General features: G+C 45.6%; 1 protein-coding gene across 1 annotated transcript; it reads left to right on the plus strand.

Moving 5' to 3' along the window:
* Nucleotides 1–2633: 2633 nt before the first annotated feature.
* On the plus strand, nucleotides 2634–19091 carry LOC114595368 (retinol dehydrogenase 12-like). The gene is made up of 7 exons (XM_028725660.2): nucleotides 2634–2743; nucleotides 5999–6117; nucleotides 6693–6848; nucleotides 14232–14336; nucleotides 15611–15820; nucleotides 17275–17464; nucleotides 18836–19091. Exons 1-7 carry the CDS (start codon nucleotides 2730–2732, stop codon nucleotides 18936–18938), a joined length of 897 nt encoding a protein of 298 aa, XP_028581493.2. The 5' UTR covers nucleotides 2634–2729; the 3' UTR covers nucleotides 18939–19091.
* Nucleotides 19092–22543: the final 3452 nt, after the last annotated feature.

Raw genomic sequence — 22543 nt, forward strand, 5'->3', positions numbered from 1 at the left:
TTGAATTGGCTTTATTCAGCTGGTATGCTGGTATGCTTTTACTGTACTGCTTGGCTAATTATACTTCTTGGTAATTTTATTATTTTAATCTATTTCAAATGATTTGCTAGCCATTCTGGAAATAGTAATATTGAAGTGCAGGGTAAAGTAGAAGTGGAGGAGGAATGATAGTCAAGTACATTGCACAACTAGGCTTAAGCGGAGGAATGCAGTGTACTTAAACAATATGATGCAATTTACACTGATACCTGAGATTAGATTGGAATCATTTTGTGGGTGATCTCAAAAGAGTCTGCAAGCTATTGGTAGGGTGGTATCTCATAATGGAAGTGGTGTGACACTTACCTTGATGAATCCAGGACTGAGGTGTTTTCTGTTGTTTCATATTTTATTTTCTGCATAAAAAGAAATAAACCAATAATAAAAAGAGCCTATTTGGGAAGAGTTTACATAAAAAGGTTGTGAGCAATCTTATGATTGATTTTGACGTGCTAAGGATAATCATAATAAAGTTTGTGTGCTAATCAGGGCCTGCCAGCTATGAGGCAAGGTGAGGCAACTGCTTCAGGTGGCAGGATCCACAGGGACAGTAGATTCCGATGTAGGATCTTTATTTCCCCCCTTGTTGCTGATGTAGATCTTCACTCACCCCTTCTTTCCTGGAGTGTGTGTGTGGCATTTTGTGGCTCACTTCTGGTGACAAAAGTGTCTCAGGCCAGCCCTGGTGCTTAACAGCACTACATTGGTGTAGGTATTCCCAAGGCCAAACCAACAGCTGCTATGGACCTCCTCCAGCAGAAGAGACAATATAAACACCTGCTGGCACATAAGAAAAGGGAAGCCATTAAGAACACCTGAACATGACTTATTCAGGCAGTTAAATCCAATGATTCAGCCACATTCTCACATATCACATCTAGCCCACAAGGCTATGGCCCAACCATGGTGGACTGTCACATCCCCCCAGGGACCTGGGAGGCACGCTTTCAGGAACTTTACTTGGACAGCTCTGCTGAAAATGGAAGATCTAGCCAAATTATAGGAAATCTGCCTATGTGGGCTCCAGTGGTGGTGACAGAGATTAAGAACTAGGTAGCTCAGCTAAAACTGTGGAAGGCCCCAGGGGAAGTCCTAATCCCACCAGAGGCCATTAAAAACAATTTGGACTTCTGGGCCCCCACTCTGGCTTCACTCTTGACCTGCATTGACACCCATGGTCAAGTCTCCAAGGACTGGGGGCTTGCAATCATTGCCCCTATATATAAAAAGCTGATGAGATAAAACAAGATATATAGTCAACATCTATTTCTGTGTGGAATGGTGGCATTTCAGTGAGAATACATACATTATATATTACCGGTACCTGTAATCCAGAAACCCAGTGGGCTGCTGCTGGATGGACAAAACAATGTTTCTCCTCCAGCAGCAGATTGCATTGTCGGGCTTCAGAGAGAGGAAGAGAAGCCTTCAAGTTACACTATTCATACTCTTTAAAAAGTGTGTTTAAGATAGCCTCTTCTATTTTTTAAAGAAAAGCAGAAACATGGGGCTCCAATTTGCAATGCACATCTGGTTCAGAAAGCAGGACCAGACCAATTTCCTGCTAAAAATCACCATTTAGTTGCTGTTTGTGTCATAAACCCAATTGCTTTACTCTGATAGTGAGACCAAAGTACATTAACAAGTAGAGGCTATAGATCAAATCCATATAGTACAGTGGTGCCTCGCAAGACGAAAAGAATCCGTTCCGCGAGTCTCTTCGTCTTGCGGTTTTTTCGTCTTGTGAAGCAAGCCCATTAGCGGCTTAGCGGATTAGCGCTATTAGCGGCTTAGCGGTCTTAACGGATCAGCTGATAAGCGGCTTAGGGGCTTAGCGGATCAGCTGTTAAGCGGCTTAGCGGATCAGCCGATAAGCGGCTTAGCGATCAGCTGTTAAGCGGTTTAGCGGCTTAGCAGATCAGCTGTTAAGCGGCTAAGCGGCTTAGCGGATCAGCTGATAAGCGGCTTAGCAGTTTGGGGAAAAGGGGGGGAGGAAAAAAAACCTGCAGGAACTTGCAAGACATTTTCGTCTTGCGAAGCAAGCCCGTAGGAAATTCGTTTTGCGAAGCACCTCCAAAACGGAAAACCCTTTCGTCTAGCGGGTTTTCCATCTTGCGAGGCATTCGTCTTGCGGGGCACCACTGTACACTCTATTTAGAAGTTTTATGAAATAAAATAAATATAAATATCCTCCCCCCGCCTCCCCCCAAAAGACTATTCAGTCTAGGGTCTAAAGTGACCTAGCTGCACCATTGTCCTTACCTCTGCAAGTATATGAAATGATTCCAGGCTGTTTGGACTGGGATTCCGTCATGTACTGGACTGGCAACTTCAGGTTGTACAATGAAAGGAGATTTGGATATGTTGTAACAAACCTACTTTCCCCCAAGACTGGATTTTTTTGCAATAAGTATAGTGTTGGGGAAATGCACAGGAAAGTGTGGGATAAAAATTGCTTGATGCAACATTCTACCACCTCCCTCCAGATAAATCAAGATGAATGCTCAGTAAGCAGCCTGTCACTCTCTTGGTTGCTCCCAGCTATTAGCATTTGCCAACAGGTGGTGTCAAAACTTTCAGTTCTTGTAATTCGTTATTTCTAATCATGTGGCACTCCTCCCACACCTCTCCCTGTTTTATTTCTCTCCGTCAGTTGAGAAATTTCATTTGCAGAGGAGAAGTTTTCTACAATGTCAGCACTCAGGTTTGGGTTCCTTTATTTCACTAGCTATCCTATGTAGGCTTTATTAACTTGTTCTCAGAACCGCAAGTAACATTTTGCATAGGCCACATGCATTTTTGTATGCAATACTGAACTAGAAGAAGTGGACAAAACCAAGCAGGTTGCAGTCCTAAACCCACTTACCTGGGAGTCAGACTTACTTCTGAGTAGATTTGCTTAGGACTGTACTATGTGTAGATAATTTCTAATCTAATTTAATATTTGACTTTTTGCTGCACTTTTATTATGCTGGAAGTTTCCCAGAGTGGGTGAGGTATAAGTAAAAAAATATTATTATTATTTAATATTCATTGAGGTTATGATTAATATCTCCTTAGCACACTGAAATGTTGTTGTTGTTTAGTCGTTTAGTCGTGTCTGACTCTTCGTGACCCCATGGACCAGAGCACGCCAGGCACTCCTGTCTTCCACTGCCTCCCGCAGTTTGGTCAAACTCATGCTGGTAGTTTCGAGAACACTGTCCAACCATCCCGTCCTCTGTCGTCCCCTTCTCCTTGTGCCCTCCATCTTTCCCAACATCTGGGTCTTTTCCAGGGAGTCTTCTCTTCTCATGAGGTGGCCAAAATATTGGAGTCTCAGCTTCAGGGCTGATTTCCTTCAGAATGGATAGGTTTGATCTTCTTGCAGTCCATGGGACTCTCATATCTACAATTATTGCATGCATTGTGTGGCTCCCTCTCCCTTTTCCCCTCTCTCATTAATATGCTCAAGTGGGCTCTAGCACTTTGGGAAGATTTGCTTCAGCCCTCCCTAGTGACATTCTGAAGGCTAAACTAAAAAAAGTTGCTTGGAACCTTTGGGTGAAGCCATGCGCTTTAAATGTATGGTGCAGATGTGACCTTAGGCTGCAATTGTGAGAGAAAGCCTTACTGAACTTAATGGGTATTATTTCTATTATTTCTACAATTGTGCTACTGAACTTTTCCCTGGCTCCCTGTTGTTATGTATTATCTGCTATCTCTTTTGTCTGTATTGTTGCACACACCCCAATTTTTGAGCAGCAATACATTCCAGGGAGTCTGGTGCTAATCCAGGGTTTGGCTTTCTAGGAAGAAATGCTATGAATTGGGGTGAGGGGGGCAGTCCCCTTCCAGACCTGAAATCCTGTATCCAGGGCTGGTCATTAAGTGGCCACCTAGGGCACAGACTTCAGAGGGACACAGTACTGACCTTTGAGGGGCAGTTTTATATAAGTGAGTTTTTATAATACTGTATCTTATAAATTTATGATAATCTTATTTTTCCCCACAAGACCTCTGCCTTTGAAAATTGAAATTAGCAGTTTTGTTTGTGGGGGTGCAAGTAGTTCAACCTAGGGTGTGAAATAACTTAGCACTGGTTACTGCCTGTATCTGTGAGGAATGCAGAAGGCGAAGGTTGCCAAACCACTTGCTTTGTCAAGGGAATAGCTTTCGCTGGCTAGTTAGGTGGTACGATTTAACATAGCCAAAGAAGTTGCTCTGTGCCATAGAAACCAGCCTTTCCCCTCGCCTGGTTGGCAAGTAGAAGAACAACAGTCAGAGTTGTGTGAGGGAGCTGGAAGCTGGGAAACAGAGACATGACTTGCTCTGTGCTGGACTTTGGGGCTTCCCTAGAAACCATAGCAAGATCTATGGGGTTGCTAATCCTGTGAGCGCCTCCGTCTTATGCTCTAGTTGTATATGCATATGTGTCAATAAAACCATATATCCTAACAGCACCAACAGTTTCCATTGGCCTTCACTCCAAGGAAGCAAATCCCTGGGAAGCACAGGCACCTCTGGAGTCTCTCACTGCTCAGAGATTGGGGTGGTATGTAACAGAAGGTTAATGGCTATTGAGCTGTAGGATATACAATTTTCTTTATGCATATATACAACCTGAGCATAGGATGGCATGGCTCACAGCATCAACACTCCAACAGATCTTGCCTCTCCATTAGGTTCTTAGCCCCCACCATTCTGCTGCATATCTTTGGATTCAGCACAGCCTACGGAGTCAAGCTCAGACAAACCTCAAATACCAAAATTAACATCCCTGGCCTTTTTCTTTTCCTTCCTAGCATAGCATGGCATCCAGCCAGGTAAGAAGGAAGTGGGAATACCTACCTGCTCTTTGAAGCATTTACGGTGGTCATTATGGCAACACATCTATTTATTACCTAACTTTTTAAGGTGTCAAAGCCATTCTGATCCTGATTGATTGATTATTGTTGTCATCGCTACTTATTATCTGCCCTACACCTTAAGGTCCCGGGGGTGGGGGTGGCTTACGACATTTAAAATGCAATTATTGCGCAATATTAAAAACAGATCAAAATAACTTATTTAACCAAGGAACCAGTTTGACTGGTTCACCAGGTTTCCTCTTGTAGAGTATAACCTCACAGACGAAAAATCACAGGCCTGCAAGAGATCCACAGATATCATCCAGACTCATCTCCCAAACCAGTAGCAATATTCTTTCTTCAGATTTTTGCTTAATTGGTTTACATTTTTTTTCATTTAAAGGGATTTTTTACCATGCTCTTCAGGTCAAAAAGGCTCGCTGCATGTCTTAGAAAGGAAAGTCTCTGTTCTCTGGCATAGAATCTGAGGGTGCCCCCAGATTATTTTGTGGGAAAGGAGTCATGCGCACTCTGGAACTTTAGAATTCTACAGTCTAAATCCAGCAGCTCATTGTTGTTACCGTATATTTTGCTCTATAAGGCTCACTTTTTCCCTCCTAAAGAGTAAGGGGAAATGTGTGTGTGTCTTATGCAGCGAATGCAGGCTGCGCAGCAATACCAGAAGCCAGAACAGCAAGAGGGATTGCTGCTTTCACTGTGCAGCGATCCCACTTGCTGTTCTGGCTTCTGAGATTCAGAATATTTTTTTCTTGTTTTCCTCCTCCAAAAACTAGGTGCTTCTTGTGGTCTGGTGCGTCTTATAGAGCGAAAAATACGGTATATTTTTAAACAGACTTCTTGTGGTTTGGAAAGTTATGTGGGAATGCATGAGCCAAAGGAGCAGGTTAAAGGATAGAATCACAGAATTGTAGAGTCGGGAGAGATGATGAGGGTCCTCTAGTCCAACCCCTTCAATGCAGGAATCTTTTGCCCAAAGTAGGGTTCAAATCCACGACCCTGACGTTAATAGTCTCATGCTGTAGCATCTGAGCTACCCAGAGGAGCAGGCCAAGAGAAAACCTCTATTCATACCAAAGTAACATTTACGGCTGCGCTCTCTTATGTTTTAGGAAGTGGTTTGCAGGAGGAGTCTGCACATCAACAGCTCGGCTGGATGGAAAGGTGGCCGTGGTCACAGGGGCTAACACTGGCATAGGGAAGGAAACTGCCAAGGACCTCGCGCGAAGAGGCAAGTGGTCTGTCCATGCATCATCCACCACATGCCACTCAACCCAAATTGAGCGGGACATCTCTGAATTACAGAAGCCATCCTGTTTTTTTGGTCCAGTACTCTGCTGTGAGTCAGCTGGTTTGTGCCAGACCAAAAGACACTCTTTTTTTGTTTTTGTTTTTTGTTTGTTTGTTTGTTTCATGCTCTCCTGCAAATTGGCTCTCTCACACCAGAGCGCTGGACCAAAAGACACTGGCTCCCACCCCTATTTTCATACATTCAAGTGTATTTTTCTTGTACATAGTAATGGTTAATTAGACAAGGGCAACTACTTCAAATGCTTGAGGTGAGCTTAAAAAAGCTGAGTATTACTCCCCTCCCACAATGATTCACAATTCATTGCTGCCTATAACATCTGCTGGCAAAAGGGCTTTTACATATATTTATATTCACATATTCATATTGTAGAATTTTTATATTATTTTATATTTTGTTCCATTAAAAGAAATTAGTCTAGAAAGACAGGACCAGGACCAAGTTTAGAAACAGCTTGTTTGCCTTATTCCTCTTTTCTATTAATTTCCCTTTTGAAGGTGGTCGTGTCATCCTTGCCTGCCGAGATATAGCAAAAGGGGAAGCAGCAGCCCGTGAAATTATAGCCGAAACAGGGAATCAGCAAGTTATTGTGAAAAAACTGGACCTGTCTGATAGCAAATCTATACGGGCATTTGCAGAAGATTTCCTAAAAGGTATGACTGACTAAAAGTTGGCACCTGTGTAGTTACTGCATAGTTTAATTACTAGGTGGTCCTGGTCCTAGAGATAATCTATGTGGAGTCAAGAGTTTCATAGGTTTTGTTTAAAATAGAGAGGTATTTGTCTGGCTTCCCTATGTGTTCTTTAAACCAGGGATCAAAAACCATTTTAGAGCAGGGGGCACATTTTGAATTTTGAGAGAGTGCTGACTGCTCCAATGACAAAATTGCTGTACAGTAATGGGGGCCATGGCTTAACACAACATGGCTGCCATGGCATAACACAAAAGAAAAGAAAAGAGAGAACAGTCATTGCTGGTTTTCCACCCTTACCCCACCCTTGGACATCCTCATGCTTAGCACAGGAAGCCATCTATGCCCTGCTGGTCCTGATTGTAGTGACACAGCTGTTAAAGGCAAAAGATTCCTGATTTCTCCATTTCTAAACAAAGCGAAGGCTGACATCCTGTAGCCATTCACCTGGTGTTATAAGTGACAAAACTGCTCCTTTCCCCTTATGGGGTACCCAAGAGCCCATATAGAGTCCTTTCATAGGTTCTCTATCAGTAGGAGAAAATAACAGAGACCAACCAGAGAATATTGAGAAGCAAAGCAGCTAGAAAGCCTGATCTTTATTGACTGTTGCAACAGGGTCTCCCCCACACACAGGAGAGAGGAGGAGGACCCAGAACCAAGGTGTGTCCGCCCTTATATAGACATTTTAAATTGCCCGCCCTGGAGTCCAAGACCACCCCCAGAAACATCATACATACATCACAGAAGGGGTTGTAGCCCAAGACCACACACCAGATACATCATACCTACATCACAGAAAAGGCGGTCTACAACAAACCTGAGTGCGTTGTTTATCTCCTGGCAAGTTACCTGATTGCATTATCTGGGTTTTGGTCACTCTTTTGTTATTATAACTACTTACTGTTATTCCTGAATCTAGGTCACAGGCTCACACCCTGTTCATATTTTGAATGTGCCCTTAAGACAGGATTTGTGAGGAAAGAGACAAGGGGAAGGTTTCTCACTTTGACCTTGCAGAGAAATATTTGAGGTCAATTTGTTCAGGACCTTGTCTATTGGGTTTCAGACATGTGGTTTATATATACAGTTATCAAAATTTATTTATTTTATATATGACCTTAAAATTTTTATAACACTGGGAATAACCCCCACTGAACACAGAGACATCTGAAGTAGAAATGTATCCCATTATACTGGAAATTAACAATGCTGTGAATTCTTAATAAGTACTTGGACATTAGCTTCTGCACAGCAGGAGACATTCCTGAGCCTTTTTGCAAATTTCACATTTTGTATTTGCCATTTGAGGAGGGAATTATTTAACACCAACCTGCATTTATTGTGTAATATTTACAGAAAATAACTTTTAGCAGGTACCTAATCTTGGATGAGTCCACTACAGAAAAGACGCGTCCTAGTTGCTAGGGAAAAAGAAGTTCAACCTATGGAAATTCCAAGAACTGCTAGAAAATAAGACAGAAGCAGGAAAAGTACAGTAAAGGGGAGGGATAAAGAGAAACTTTTAATGACCTCAGGGATTTCTATTGCCTGGTGTCCAAACAACTTACTTTACAGTCACCACATTGACTTCACTAATTGGCCTAAAAACACTGGCAGGTGGGAGCAGCTAAGCTGATTCATTTCACAGAAATCACTTAGAAGGGAGTCTGCACATTTTGCTTCATAACTTTCTTTCTAAGAGGGCTAGAGACTTAATTTTTTAAATAGAAGCTTAGAGTCTAAGGAACCCGCCTGAGGGCACCAAAGAAGGCCTTGTGCCTGCTTGGCGATCTCCACTTTAAACCTTCCATGACACTGTTCTTGCATTTAAGAGGGGCTAACCTTTTGCTTGGAAGCTTTCCCTTGAACCTTTCTGGCACTTTGAAGCAGGAGATGGATCATTCCGCAGCTTCCGTTTGAATTTTGAGATGTCTTATATAAAACACCTGGCAATGTTAACTGTCAGAGACATGATAGATGGACCTTAGGTCTGACCCAGAATAGCTATTCTTATAATCTGTCTCATTGCACTCTTGGGCACTCTTACTTGTAGGTCTGATTAAAAGGATGATATGCTTTTGAGTAAACACATTTAAGCATGTATGCTACATTTTGCCTGAAAGGGTAATAATATATATGTATGTGTGTAGGAATGACTGTTCAGCTCCTTAGATATAATAAACCCTGCTAATGATAGTAGTGTTCTATCCAAAACATGTGTCACTCAGAATGGACACAGGGTATATTATATATTTAGCTAACAATAAAGATTTAGAGATAATTTTTAAATAAATAATAGTCCGTGAAAGTGGACTACTACAATTGCCAAAAGCCATTCAAAATGGGTATGTATGCACTCAGATACTTGAGCAATAAGGATACATATAATATTCACTGGAAATTACTCTGAGGTAATGGCCCATTCATATAATCCATTTCTTTCCCACTAGTGCTTCCATTTATTTATTTATCCTGTCACGTGGTCCAACAGGTGGTGGTATCTCACTATTTACCTAAACTAGTAGGAAATCTTGGCAAGAACCATCAACCCTCTGTCTGATAGAAGTTTAAATTCTCTCCACCTGTCAGTCCCGTCGGTTAAACTGTAAAGTTTTTCTGTAGACTGAGTAACACAGTCTAATATTTCCTCACTTAGTATTTGCTAATTATTTTAATCAATTTACTATACTGTACTTCCTTGTTCCCAACATATATATTCACAATAACCTTAAATCATAGAATTGTAGAGTTCAAAGGGATCATGGGGGTCATCTAGCCCAACCCCTGGAAAGCAGGAATGTCAAATAAAGCACCCATGACAGATAATAATAATAATAATAATAATTTATTATTTATACCCCGCCCATCTGGCTGAGTTTCCCCAGCCACTCTGGGCGGCTCCCAATCAGTGTTAAAAACAGTACAGCATTACATATTAAAAACTTCCCTGAACAGGGCTGCCTTAAGATGTCTTCTGAATATCAGGTAATTATTTATCTCTTTGACATCTAATGGGAGGGCGTTCCACAGGGCGGGCGCCACTACCGAGAAGGCCCTCTGTCTGGTTCCCTGTAGCCTCACTTCTCGCAATGAGGGAACCGCCAGAAGGCCCTCGGCGCTGGATCTCAGTGTCCGGGCTGAATGATGGGGGTGGAGACGCTCCTTCAGGTATACAGGACCGAGGCCGTTTAGGGCTTTAAAGGTCAGCACCAACACTTTGAATCGTGCTCGGAAACGTACTGGGAGCCAATGCAGGTCTCTCAGAACCGGTGTTATATGGTCCCGGCGGCCACTCCCAGTCACCAGTCTAGCTGCCGCATTCTGGATTAATTGCAGTTTCCGGGTCACCTTCAAAGGTAGCCCCACGTAGAGCGCGTTGCAGTAGTCCAAGCGTGAGATAACTAGAGCATGCACCACTCTGGCGAGACAGTTCGCGGGCAGGTAGGGTCTTAGCCTGCGTACCAGGTGGAGCTGGTAGACAGCTGCCCTGGACACAGAGTTAACCTGCGCCTCCATGGACAGCTGTGAGTCCAAAATGACTCCCAGGCTACGCACCTGGTCCTTTAGGGGCACAGTTACCCCATTCAAGACCAGGGAATCCCCCACACCAACCCGCTCCCTGTCCCCCAAAAACAGTACTTCTGTCTTGTCAGGATTCAACCTCAGTCTGTTAGCCGCCATCCATCCTCCAACCGCCTCCAGGCACTCACACAGGACCTTCACCGCCCTCACTGGTTCTGATTTAAAGGAGAGGTAGAGCTGGGTGTCATCTGCGTACTGATGAACACCCAGTCCAAACCCCCTGATGATCTCTCCCAGCGGCTTCATATAGATATTAAAAAGCATGGGGGAGAGGACAGAACCCTGAGGCACCCCACAAGTGAGAGCCCAGGGGTCTGAGCACTCATCCCCCACCACCACTTTCTGGACACGACCCAGGAGGAAGGAGCGGAACCACTGTATGACAGTGCCCCCAGCTCCCAGCCCCTCTAGACGGTCCAGAAGGATGTTATGGTCGATGGTGTCAAAGGCCGCTGAGAGATCCAGCAGAACTAGGAAACAGCTCTCACCTTTGTCCCTAGCCCGCCGGAGATCATCAACCAGCGCGACCAAGGCAGTTTCAGTCCCATGGTGAGACCTGAATCCCGATTGGAAGGGATCCAAATGGTCCGTTTCCTCCAGGCGTGCTTGGAGTTGTTCAGCAACCACCCGCTCAATCACCTTGCCCAAGAATGGTAGATTTGAGACTGGGCGATAGTTGGCCAAATTGGCCGGGTCTAAAGATGTTTTTTTAAGAAGCGGTTTAATGACCGCCTCTTTCAGCGGGTCTGGGAAGGCTCCCTCACAGAGGGAAGCATTCACCACCCCGCAGAGCCCATCGCCCAGCCCTTCCCGGCTCGCTTTTATCAGCCAGGATGGGCAAGGATCAAGGAGACAGGTGGTCGGTTTCACTTTTCCAAGCAGCCTGTCCACATCCTCGGAGGTAACAGACTGGAATTGATCCCATGTAACAGGACCAGACAGAACTCTAGCACTCTCCCGCCCTGGCCCTGCTCCCACGGTGGAGTCTACCTCCTTCTGAATCTGAGCGATTTTATCTGCAAAAAACTTTGCAAAAGCATTGCAGGAGATCTTGGGGTCCCTACCAGGCCCCGGTGGTACAGGTGGTTCCGATAGATTGCGAACCACCTGAAAAAGTCTCCTGCTGCTGTTTTCTGCAGATGCTATGGAGGCAGCGAAGAAGGCCCTCTTCGCCGTCGCCATTGCCACTTGGTAGGCTCGACGTTGAGCTCTAGCCCGTGTCCGGTCTGATTCAGAATGAGTTTTCCGCCACCGGCGCTCTAGCCGTCTCAACGATTGTTTCATCACCCTCAGCTCCGGGGAAAACCACGGGGCTGTCTGGGCTCCATGCAATCGGAGAGGGCGCTTCGGAGCCAGACAGTCAATAGCCCTGGTTAACTCCGCATTCCAGCGTGCCACCAGGGAATCAGCTGAAAGGCCATCAACTTGGGATAAAGCATCCCCTACCACTCTCTGGAAGCCAATTGGATCCATTAAGTGGCGGGGGCGGACCATCTGAATTGGTCCCACCTCCCTGCAGAGGGGAAGGGTTGCGGAGAAGTCCAGTTGCACCAGGAAGTGATCTGACCATGGCACTTCTTTTGTTTCGCTTTTAGTTAGTGTCAGATCACCAGCATCCATAGAGGTGAACACCAAGTCTAAGGCATGTCCATGGCTATGAGTTGGGCCAAACTTATTCAGGGACAGCCCCATGGAGGCCATGCTTTCCACGAAGTCCCGAGCGGCCCCTTGTAAGGTCGTGTCGGCATGGATGTTAAAATCCCCCAGGACAACCAAGCTAGGTGTCTCCAGGAGCATATCCGCCACGACCTGAAGCAGCTCGGGCAGGGAATCCTTGGTGCAGCGGGGAGGTCGGTACACCAGTAGGAATCCTGTACTGCCCCTATTGCCCAACTTCCAGAACATGCACTCAGAGAACTGGGTCTTCCCAATAGGACGCCTGGTGCAGACTAATGACTTCCTAAAAATCACTGCAACCCCCCCTCCCCGCCCACATGACCTGGGTTGCTGTGCGTAAGAGAAACCTGGTGGGCAAGCAGCGGCAAGGACAGGCCCATCTGCTTCATCCAACCAGGTCTCTGTCACACATGCCAGGTCAAATCCTCCATCCACAATCAGGTCGTGGATGGCAGTGGTTTTATTCATCATTGACCTGGCATTGCACAGCAACACTTTCAGGTCATGTGGGTTTCCCTTGCTGATTCCAGTATCCTTCCGGTCAGGACCAGACCTGGAGGCAGGGATAGTCCTCAGACAACGACTAAACCTGCCTCCTCTGTAATGACATGGTCTGGTCTTAGCGTAACTCCTCCTCCTACCCATGATCACTGAGATCGGTTGTCCCAGTGCATCCCCCCCTGTGGAACATGCCCCAGCCATTTTGTTTGCTGGGACCCACTCCCAGGCAGCCCTGACCCCACCCCTTAAAAAGCAAAATACAAACTATATAATAATTTAACAGAATAATAATGATAATAATAAAACAAAACAGAACAAAACAAAGCAAGAAACAATAGCGCTGACTAAATGCTTATCCCTCCCCAAGCAAAAATAAAATAATAAAATAATATAATATTATAAAAAACAACAACCACCATTTAAAGTGCTGCAAATTAAAAACAATTAAAACATTTAAAACCATTTTGTCCATTGCTGCCGGTAGCTGTTCAGGCCTCTTATGCTGTGGCGGTGAGTGCAGGCCCCGCCCCTAGGCCAGATGGAGTTGGCAGAAAAGGGAGCGGTCCTCCCAACACTCACGCAAGCAGCAACAGCAGCCGTGTCCCGGAGGTCTTGATGGAGGCCCTGGCAGTGAGTGCAGGTCCTGCCCCCTAGGCCGGATGGAGTTGGCAAAGGAGGGAGCAGTCTTCCCAACACTCACACAAGCAGCAACAGCAGCCGTGTCCCGGGGGCCTCTCTCAGGCCTCTTATGCTGTGGCAGTGAGTGCAGGCCCCGCCCCTAGGCCAGATGGAGTTGGCAGAAAAGGGAGCGGTCCTCCCAACACTCACACAAGCAACAACAGCAGCCGTGTCCCGGAGGTCTTGATGGAGGCCCTGGCAGTGAGTGCAGGTCCTGCCCCCTAGGCCGGATGGAGTTGGCAAAGGAGGGAGCAGTCTTCCCAACACTCACACAAGCAGCAACAGCAGCCGTGTCCCGGGGGCCTCTCTCAGGCCTCTTATGCTGTGGCAGTGAGTGCAGGCCCCGCCCCTAGGCCAGATGGAGTTGGCAGAAAAGGGAGCGGTCCTCCCAACACTCACGCAAGCAACAACAGCAGCCGTGTCCCGGAGGTCTTGATGGAGGCCCTGGCAGTGAGTGCAGGTCCTGCCCCCTAGGCCGGATGGAGTTGGCAAAGGAGGGAGCAGTCTTCCCAACACTCACACAAGCAGCAACAGCAGCCGTGTCCCGGGGGCCTCTCTCAGGCCTCTTATGCTGTGGCAGTGAGTGCAGGCCCCGCCCCTAGGCCAGATGGAGTTGGCAGAAAAGGGAGCGGTCCTCCCAACACTCACGCAAGCAGCAACAGCAGCCGTGTCCCGGAGGTCTTGATGGAGGCCCTGGCAGTGAGTGCAGGTCCTGCCCCCTAGGCCGGATGGAGTTGGCAAAGGAGGGAGCAGTCTTCCCAACACTCACACAAGCAGCAACAGATAGGTGGCCATGTAACCAAATGCTAGTTATGATAAGAGCCTTGCTCCTTAAAACATCTCAATCTTCTTATCTTTGGTATTTTCTGCTTAATACCCAATCTCGACCATTATTTCCTGTAGAGGAGAAGAAGCTCCATATCCTCATTAACAATGCAGGAGTGATGATGGTTCCCTATTCCAAGACTGCTGATGGTTTTGAAATGCATATTGGAGTCAATCACCTTGGTAAGATCATGAGACATCGATGTGATAAATGGATATATTACCTGGCTTCTCTTTGCCTTTGCTTATCTTCCCTGCTCTTTTCCCCAGATTTCACAGATTATTCCTGTATTTGTAAACCTGAATTTATACAGGAAAAGCATAGAGACAGGCTTTTTGAGGGTAACACCATGAGTATTTCACAAATTAAATTTGAACGCAAAAAGTTATAGACACACTGTAAACTCCAGTATGGACAGGCCCCAATTCACAGTCCCCTGGAGATTTAATTAAATTATTTATACTGTGCCCATCTTGGTTGAATATCATATATTTATTTGAACTAACCAGCCAATTTTTTGGTTATCTATTTCTAGTTGATTTATAGTACAGTAAAATTAATGTCATTTTGTTTGATTTTTTTAAAAAAACCATAATGTGTTTACATTATTGTGAGTACTATTTTTGTTCTAAAGGTTAGTTTTATATTATACATATGTGTGCCCATAAGCTCTATAAAAACGTAAAGTTAAAGGACCCCTGACAGTTACTGTAAGTCCAGTCACAGACGAACCTGGGGTTGCGGCGCTCATCTCACTTTACAGGCCGAGGGAGCAGACGTTTGTCCTCAGACAGTTTTTCCAGGTCATGTGGCCAGCATGACTAAGCCACTTCTGGCGAAACCAGAGCAGCGCACGGAAATGCTGTTTACCTTCTTGCCAGAGCGGTACCTATTTATATATTTGCACTTTGACGTGCTTTTGAACTGCTAGGTTGGCAGAAGCAGGGACCGAGCAACGGGATCTCACCCTGTCGCAGGGATTTGAACTGCCGACCTTCTGATCGGCAAGCCCAAGGCTCAGTGGTTTACACCACAGCGTCAGCCACGTCTGAAAGAGGTGTGTGCTGCCAAAGCCGGCATAGATAAAACTCCAAGCTCGCTGCCAGTTACAATCTTTTTGATTTATTTACAAAGTTCAAAAGAACGTTTCCAGAGCTTCAAAGCATGTCCGACCCTGTCAGCAAAGATGCCTCGCCTGGCTTTTTTTACGTTTTCTTGCCCAACATGCTAGTCGGCGGAAACCCCGCCTCTGATTTCTTCTGTTCAAAGAATAACTGGTTCCGGGCTCAGCCTCCCTCCTTCCTGCCTCCTCTTCGCTGTCAGACGACAGACTACTAATTATCTCTTTTGGCTCTCTATAAGTGCTGGTCTCTCCCCTTAGCTCTTTTGCCGTTTGCCTCTCCCTGACAACGTCCGTAAGCTCTAGTAAATAATTGTAAATCTCCTCTCCCTTTAGGGCATTTTCTCTTAACATTCCTGCTGCTGGACCGTTTGAAAGAGTCAGCCCCAGCTCGGATAGTGAATGTGGCTTCGCACCTCCATGCTTCTTGGCGGATAAACTTCAAGAACCTGCAGGGAGAGAAATACTACAATGGGTTCCTGGCATACTGTCAAAGCAAACTGGCTAATGTTCTTTTTACCAGGGAGCTGGCTCGTAAATTGCAAGGTGAGCTTTAAGAATGAAATGCTAATGGCGCACAACCACTCATATGTACGTATATAATAGGGTTGCCCTTAGCCAAAGCCTGGATGTGAGAGGAAGGGGGAAGTCACAGATTACTGAAAGGTTGCACGCATGAGAGACACCCCAATCTCCAAGCGGAGAGAGATTCTAGGGATACCAGCACTTACCCAGTGTTCAGCTTTCTTGGAATGAGCTCAGTGGAGACTGTGGTGTCTTTAAGATATATGGTTTTATTTACACATACATACAATCTCAGCATATGATGGAGGGACTCATAGCATTAGCACAGCATAGATCTTGCTTCCTCATTTATTTGCTGGGAGCCCCCAAGTTCAGCCCAGAGGTAAACATGCCTCTCTCCCAGGCGCTGCAGCATCTCCCCACTTCCCCTCTTACTCGCAAGCAGCTTTCCAGCTCTCAGCTCCTTTGTTGTCCTTTTGTCACCTAGATGCAGCTAATTTCAACATAGCTCATTCCTTTGAAGTGAAGCAGAGCACTACAGTGTCTATCTGGTCTTTGAATTTAAAGAGCTTGCCTGACTGGCTCCCAACCTCCCCCAATCTTGTAACCATAGCTGGGATGAAATTTAATGGAAGCATCAGAATGAAATGACTCTGCATTTAAAATTCCTTCTGGGAAAACTATTAAAAGTATGATTTGGAGCCGTTGGTAGAGAAAAGGTTAGGCATCACCACATCACCTCTATGTTTCTCATTGCCCCAATGAGGAATTTTAAATATTGCACATTGAAAGGGGCCATTGGGCTAACATGACATGCATTTTGTAGGCACTGGATGTCTAAATTGTCCTAATATTGTATCTTACCCGTGCCATTGCCAGTGGCTTCTAATGTTATCTAAATTAAGGGTTTTCAGTGATTTATGAATCCACTTTCCACAGTCTCAAATGCTTCTTTATCCCCAAGGATGTTTCAGCCAAGCCATCTCACTGCTGTCTTTCCTCTCAATTCAAACTCAAACTGGTTCCGAAGTGCTTATTTGCTCCCTATGGCAAGCTCTGATAAGTGTTGCTAGTTCCCAAACTGTGCTGGGCATTACACTTCAAGACTGCAGGGAGAGAGGGAGATCCCCAACCATCAAGACAGATTAATATTCTGTTCATCCCCCCCCCCCCCCAATATGTAAACCATTCATTTGGTATGCTATAACAGATTTCAATTTAAGAGATGTTAACTTTTTGCTGTTTTATTTATATATATTTTTTGTGGTTTTTTTTAATGGCTTTGTTAAACCCTCGATACTAATTGAGTGCTGCACAAGGTTCTGTGCATTGCAATGATATTGTGTGTATTACAGTGAAAAGACTGGCCAAATACTAGCTGCCTTACAGGGTACATGGGAACAATATTACTCCTTTCCTTTTGAACCTTTGGATTCATATATTTCGGTTGATGTTTCTGCTTTATGTTTTTCTAGGCACTGGAGTTACTGTCAATGCTATACATCCTGGTGTGGTTGATTCTGAATTGTCGCGTTACTCATATTCGTCAGGAATTTTTAAAGCGGTGTTTAGGTTCACGTTTAAGACACCAAAAGAAGGAGCCCAGACCAGTATTTACTGTGCAGTGGCAAAGGAACTGGAGTCAGTGAGTGGGCAATATTTCAGGTGGGTCTGGGATTGTGATTTGCAGTTTGAATACAGACATCTGGATTCAGCACATCTGGATAAAGTTTTCTGTGGTAATGCTCAGAGGTGCCCACATCAGACCCAGAAGGCAATATTAAAATGGCACATTGCACATTAAAAGAAAGAGATCATATGCAATAGCTCTAACTTAAAAATAGCAGCGTGGACATGGGTTGTGAGAAGTCTTTGCCTCTGGTACAGCAGACACAGTGCAATTGCTCCTTTGAACTAATAAAGGTAAAGGTAAAGGACCCCTGACAGTTAAGTCCAGTCATGAACGACTCTGGGGTTTTGACGCTCATCTCGCTTTACTGGCTGAGGGAGCCGACGTTTGTCCGCAGACAGTTTTTCTGGATCATGTGGCCAGCATGACTAAGCCGCTGCTGGCGAAACCAGAGCAGCGCATGGAAACGCCATTTACCTTCCCTGACAGAGCGGTACCTATTTATCTACTTGCACTTTGACGTGCTTTCGAACTGCTAGGTTGGCAGGAGCTGGGACCGAGCAACGCGGGGATTTGTCCTAGGCCCTAGGCTCAGTGGTTTAGACCACAGCGCCACCCGCATCCCATCTTCGAACTATACAGAAGCTATACAGAAATAACAAAGCTATTATCAGGAACATCCAGACAGAACAAAAGCCCTTTTCATACATAGTCGATTGGGGGGGGGGGTGTCATATACCAAAATTTGCCCCTTACTTTTTCAATGGTGGGCAGGACAGCTTCTGTATCTTGTGAACTACCCTGAGTATTTCGGATGAAGGGCAGTATATAAATTTAATAAACAACACCAACAATAATTCATTATTATTTTTTGTAACTTGAGAAATGACAAGCAGCTTTGCTGTCAGTGGGCTGGCCACTAATTCCTTCACTTTCAAATGATTCGGATGCAGCTTCAGTTGGGGGGGGGGAGCTGCAACAAAGCCATAGTGTCTCCTTATCGGCAACCACCATGTTTTGTGGCAACTGTCTCAGCCACCAATGACTGCAAAAATTAGGCAAAGTGCAGTGGACAGTGCCCCATACAAAAACAATGAAAACATCCCCTTTGTTCAGGAGTTTGAATTTGCTCTGATGTGATCACTCAGTTAATAGGTTTGGCTATTCCTCATCTTGCTTGTCAACCCTATTGAATTGTCTGAGACTTACTTCTCAGTAAACATGTATAGGATTGTGCTGCTGGGGTAACCTTAGCCCACTGTTGTCCATAAACCCAATTTGCTGTCATATTGATTTGGGAAATACGCTCAATGTTTAATCAGAATTCTGATTCTTCGATGGTTTTGAATGGCTTAACAAATGATTAACAAAGTGCCTAATAAATATTTATTTTTTTCTTTCTACAGTGACTGTAGACCAGCCTGGGTTGCTCCTCAGGCTCGTAACAAAGAGACCGCAAAAAAGCTCTGGCAAGTCAGCTGTGAGCTGATGGGCATCCAGTGGGAGTGAACTGGGGTGGGTCTGTGGTTGACATTCGTAGACAGAATGTGAAGGCAACCAGAAAGAAATAAAACTATCCTTATCTTCTCATGTGTAGATGTCAGTGTCTAGCAGGCACTTTATAAACATAGATTGTATATTAATAAAATATGTTCTAATCTACACTGAGTTCTACTCTTTGGTGACCTGAAGACAGTGATACTTAGCTGCCAACACATAACTGCTTCCCTGGGGGGGAAGTGAATCTGCCCTAATTGGTTTGTCATATAACTTTCACATGTAAACCTGTTAGATTGGTTGGATTTTGAGAAATTATCCCTACATAGAGGAGGGCAAAAGTATTTTTTTTATGTGCTGAGTCAGAATCTTCTTCCTTCACTTCACATTGAAAACTCTTTTTAAAAAACTCACAAAACACTGCACGCATTATCTGAAAATGGAAGTCTGTAGTCACATCCACACCAAACATTTAAAGCACATTTGTACCATTTTGACAGTCATGGCTCCCCACAAAGTATCCTGAGAACTGTAGTTTACCCCCCAAGCTACAATTCCCAGCACCCTTAAAATTACAGTTATCAGGAGTCTTTGAGGAAAGCCAAGCTTAGAGTTGAACCAGTGAAGGGGGTGAAGGTCCTGTGTGAGTGCCTGGAGGCGGTTGGAGGATGGATGGCGGCTAACAGTGAAAGGAAACAGTTAGGGTTACCCCAAACAGCCCTAAAAACTGTTTGTGAATTCTCCCCCCCAGCCAGGCCTTGCCTCAAGCATTTTAAAACTGTATTTCCTCTAAGACAAAAAGCATTAGCCAAGCATATTCTGCTTGCTGTAACTAAAAAAGATTGCAACAAAGGTAGAGAACAGTCCATTGTTTCCCAGGCCTTTCTCAGGCTTTTGGCCTTGCTAAAAACCACATTGCAACTTGCTTTCTGTCCGGGAACCATGCCAAAGCACAAGAATGAAACAACTGGAACACTCTGAAACCCCCTCACCCCCTTTCCTGGGAAAAGTCCAAAAATGGTCCCAAGACAGAAACTTTCTGTTCATGCTCAGGGGAACTCATGGGCAGAACTCTTGAAGAAGGAGGAGAAAGTGGGAGGGAACTGGAAGGGGATATATACTCTGTGCAATGGCTGTGAACTTTGTGCTTGTTTTGTGACTTATCACACTTGCTCCTGTGCCCACCCGGGTTGGCAGAATAAAAAGCTCTTTCTCTGGATTTAACCCTTTGGTGTCATTTGGCTCCTTTCGTCCCTGCTCGGGTGCAACATTTTCCTACCTATGGTTTAAAGGGCCTAGAAAGGCTACATTTTCTGGTGCATTGGCCGGGAAAAAGCACGTTCCCCGGAGTTGAGGGACAAAGGTCCAGGGCGTCACTGCGAGGCGAACAGCTCGGGCTCCGGGTCAACAGTTCCAGCGCGCATCCTGCCAAGTTCGTGGGAGGGACTGGCCACCCGTTCCTGAGTAGACACGCGACAAGTGACGGAGAGAAAGAGCAACGGCTGTGCAGAAGGAAGGTACCTCGAGGAACAAGGTAGGCTCCACAGGGTTTTAGGTGGGAGCAAGAAAAAAGAGAGTTTGATCAGCTCCACCAGTAGGGCAGTAAAAGGTGCCACTGGTTTTGGTTTCGCCCAGCAAAGAAGCAGTAAAGGTGCTGCTGGGCCCCCGTTGAAGTCGAAGCGCTGCCGGTTGGTTGTTGGTTTTGGTAAAGTGCCACTGGTTTTTGGTTTGCCCAGAAAAGCAGTAGAATGGGTGCTGCTGGGCACCGGTCGAAGTCTAAGCACTGCTGGTTGTGGTTTTGGTGTTGGTAAAAAGGGGGTTGGGGGAGGTGCATCGGTTTTTCTGAATGTGCGTGTGGGGACACTCCAGTGAATGTTTTGAGTGTGTGAGACGCTGGAAGCAACTTGACTGAGTGAAAAAATAACTAGGAGGGCGGAGCGTCTCAGTTTCCCAGTATCCCAGGGTCCAAGTGTTCCAGGGTCCCAGGGTCATGGAGAAAATGCAGTAAAACAACTCCCGCGACCCCCCTGCAATGTTTCCTGAACAAATTGGAAAGATGCCACTCAAGTAGAAGATTGAGGATTTAAAACTGAAGAAAAATAGACTCCAACACTTATGTGAAGTTCCTGACCATCCCCCATGGCTTAGGAAAAGTAGAACTGTGATTACCCAAGTCAAACTGTGCTCAGTACAATTACAAGTTAAAAAGCCAGCAGTTTTGCCAGTCGCAGAAGAGGAGTAATTTGGCCCCCTCCAACCTACGCACCAACTGCTCCCGTTGCTGCACAAGGGTTGCCAAATCTGGGAGCAGGCGAGGGTGAGGGCACTGGTCCTTTTTCCCCTGCCCAGAAGAACACTGGTCCTTTCCCCCCCCCCCCCCACCTTGCACAGGGTAAGGATCCCCAACTCCCAAGAAAAGAGGAAGAGGAGGAAAGTGAGGAAGAAGGTGATATGGAGAATTCAGAAGGAATTTAGAAAGTGGACAAGCAGTCCAAAAGAGTGTTTCAGTATGTAGAACCACATGTGGCTTCTTGGGATAGAAGCAGCATAATGCAAGGATGAGCATTGACAGAAAGAAACAGAGCAGAAGGCTTTGAGAGCCGCATGGGACAGAACTGTTAAAAAAAGAGAGAGAGAGAGACAATTAAAAAACCCGAGGGATTAAAAACCCCAGGATTATAAATACTGACCATTGAGGAAATCCGCAAGATACATGCCCTCAGGGCAGCGGACAATACTGACGCTGCAATTGAGGTCTCTTACCCCAGGAACACGCCCCCTTGGGATTACAATACTACTACGGGAAGGGCGGCCTTAGAGACTTATCACAAAAATATTTTAGAAGGCATGAGAAGGGCAGCGAAAATATGGCAAAATTATCTGAGGTTTTTCAGCTGCCCAGTGAGCTCCCAGGAGTATTTTTGGAGAGATTAAAAGAGGCATTCCGCAAGTACACCCCTGTAGATCCTGATGATGAGGCCCAAGAGGTGATTGTAAAAACTACCTTTGTGATGCAAGCAGCTCCCGACATAAGACGAAAAATCCAAAAGCATGAGAACTTTATGGGGAACCGTCTCGAATGGATGTTAACTCTTGCCCAGACAACTTACAATCAAAGGGGAGAAGAAGCAGAAATGCAGAGAGAAAAATACCAGACCAAAAAATTAATGGCACTAAGAGCCGGCCAGCAGCCAGCAGCCAAAAATGCAATCCCGGAGGGTGTCCACAGGAGGGGCAGAAGACACCTAGGGAAGAAACCAGTGCACCATCTGCAGGCAAGAAGGTCACTGGAAAATGGAATGCCCACAGGCCCCACTCCCCCGCTCCCCACAGGCTGGGAACAGTAACCCCATGGCCTGAACCCCACCTCACCAGCCGGGAGCACAGGCAATGGCCCAGAGAAATGAAGAAACTTACTAGGATAAACCAGGCCCAACAAACGCAGGTTCCCAGAAGCTGCCTGGCCCTGGTCCAGCTCAGCACATGGAATGAGGTTTCTGAAAATGATTACCCCCCCCCCCATCTATCTTGCTAAAAGACTGTTGCAGTGGAAAGCATGTGAACAGACTGTTTCTAACATTCATTCATGCAATAACAAGACATCAGCTTTTTTTCCC

Source organism: Podarcis muralis, chromosome 1 (genome assembly GCF_964188315.1).
Source record: "Podarcis muralis chromosome 1, rPodMur119.hap1.1, whole genome shotgun sequence".
Lineage (NCBI taxonomy): Eukaryota > Metazoa > Chordata > Lepidosauria > Squamata > Lacertidae > Podarcis > Podarcis muralis.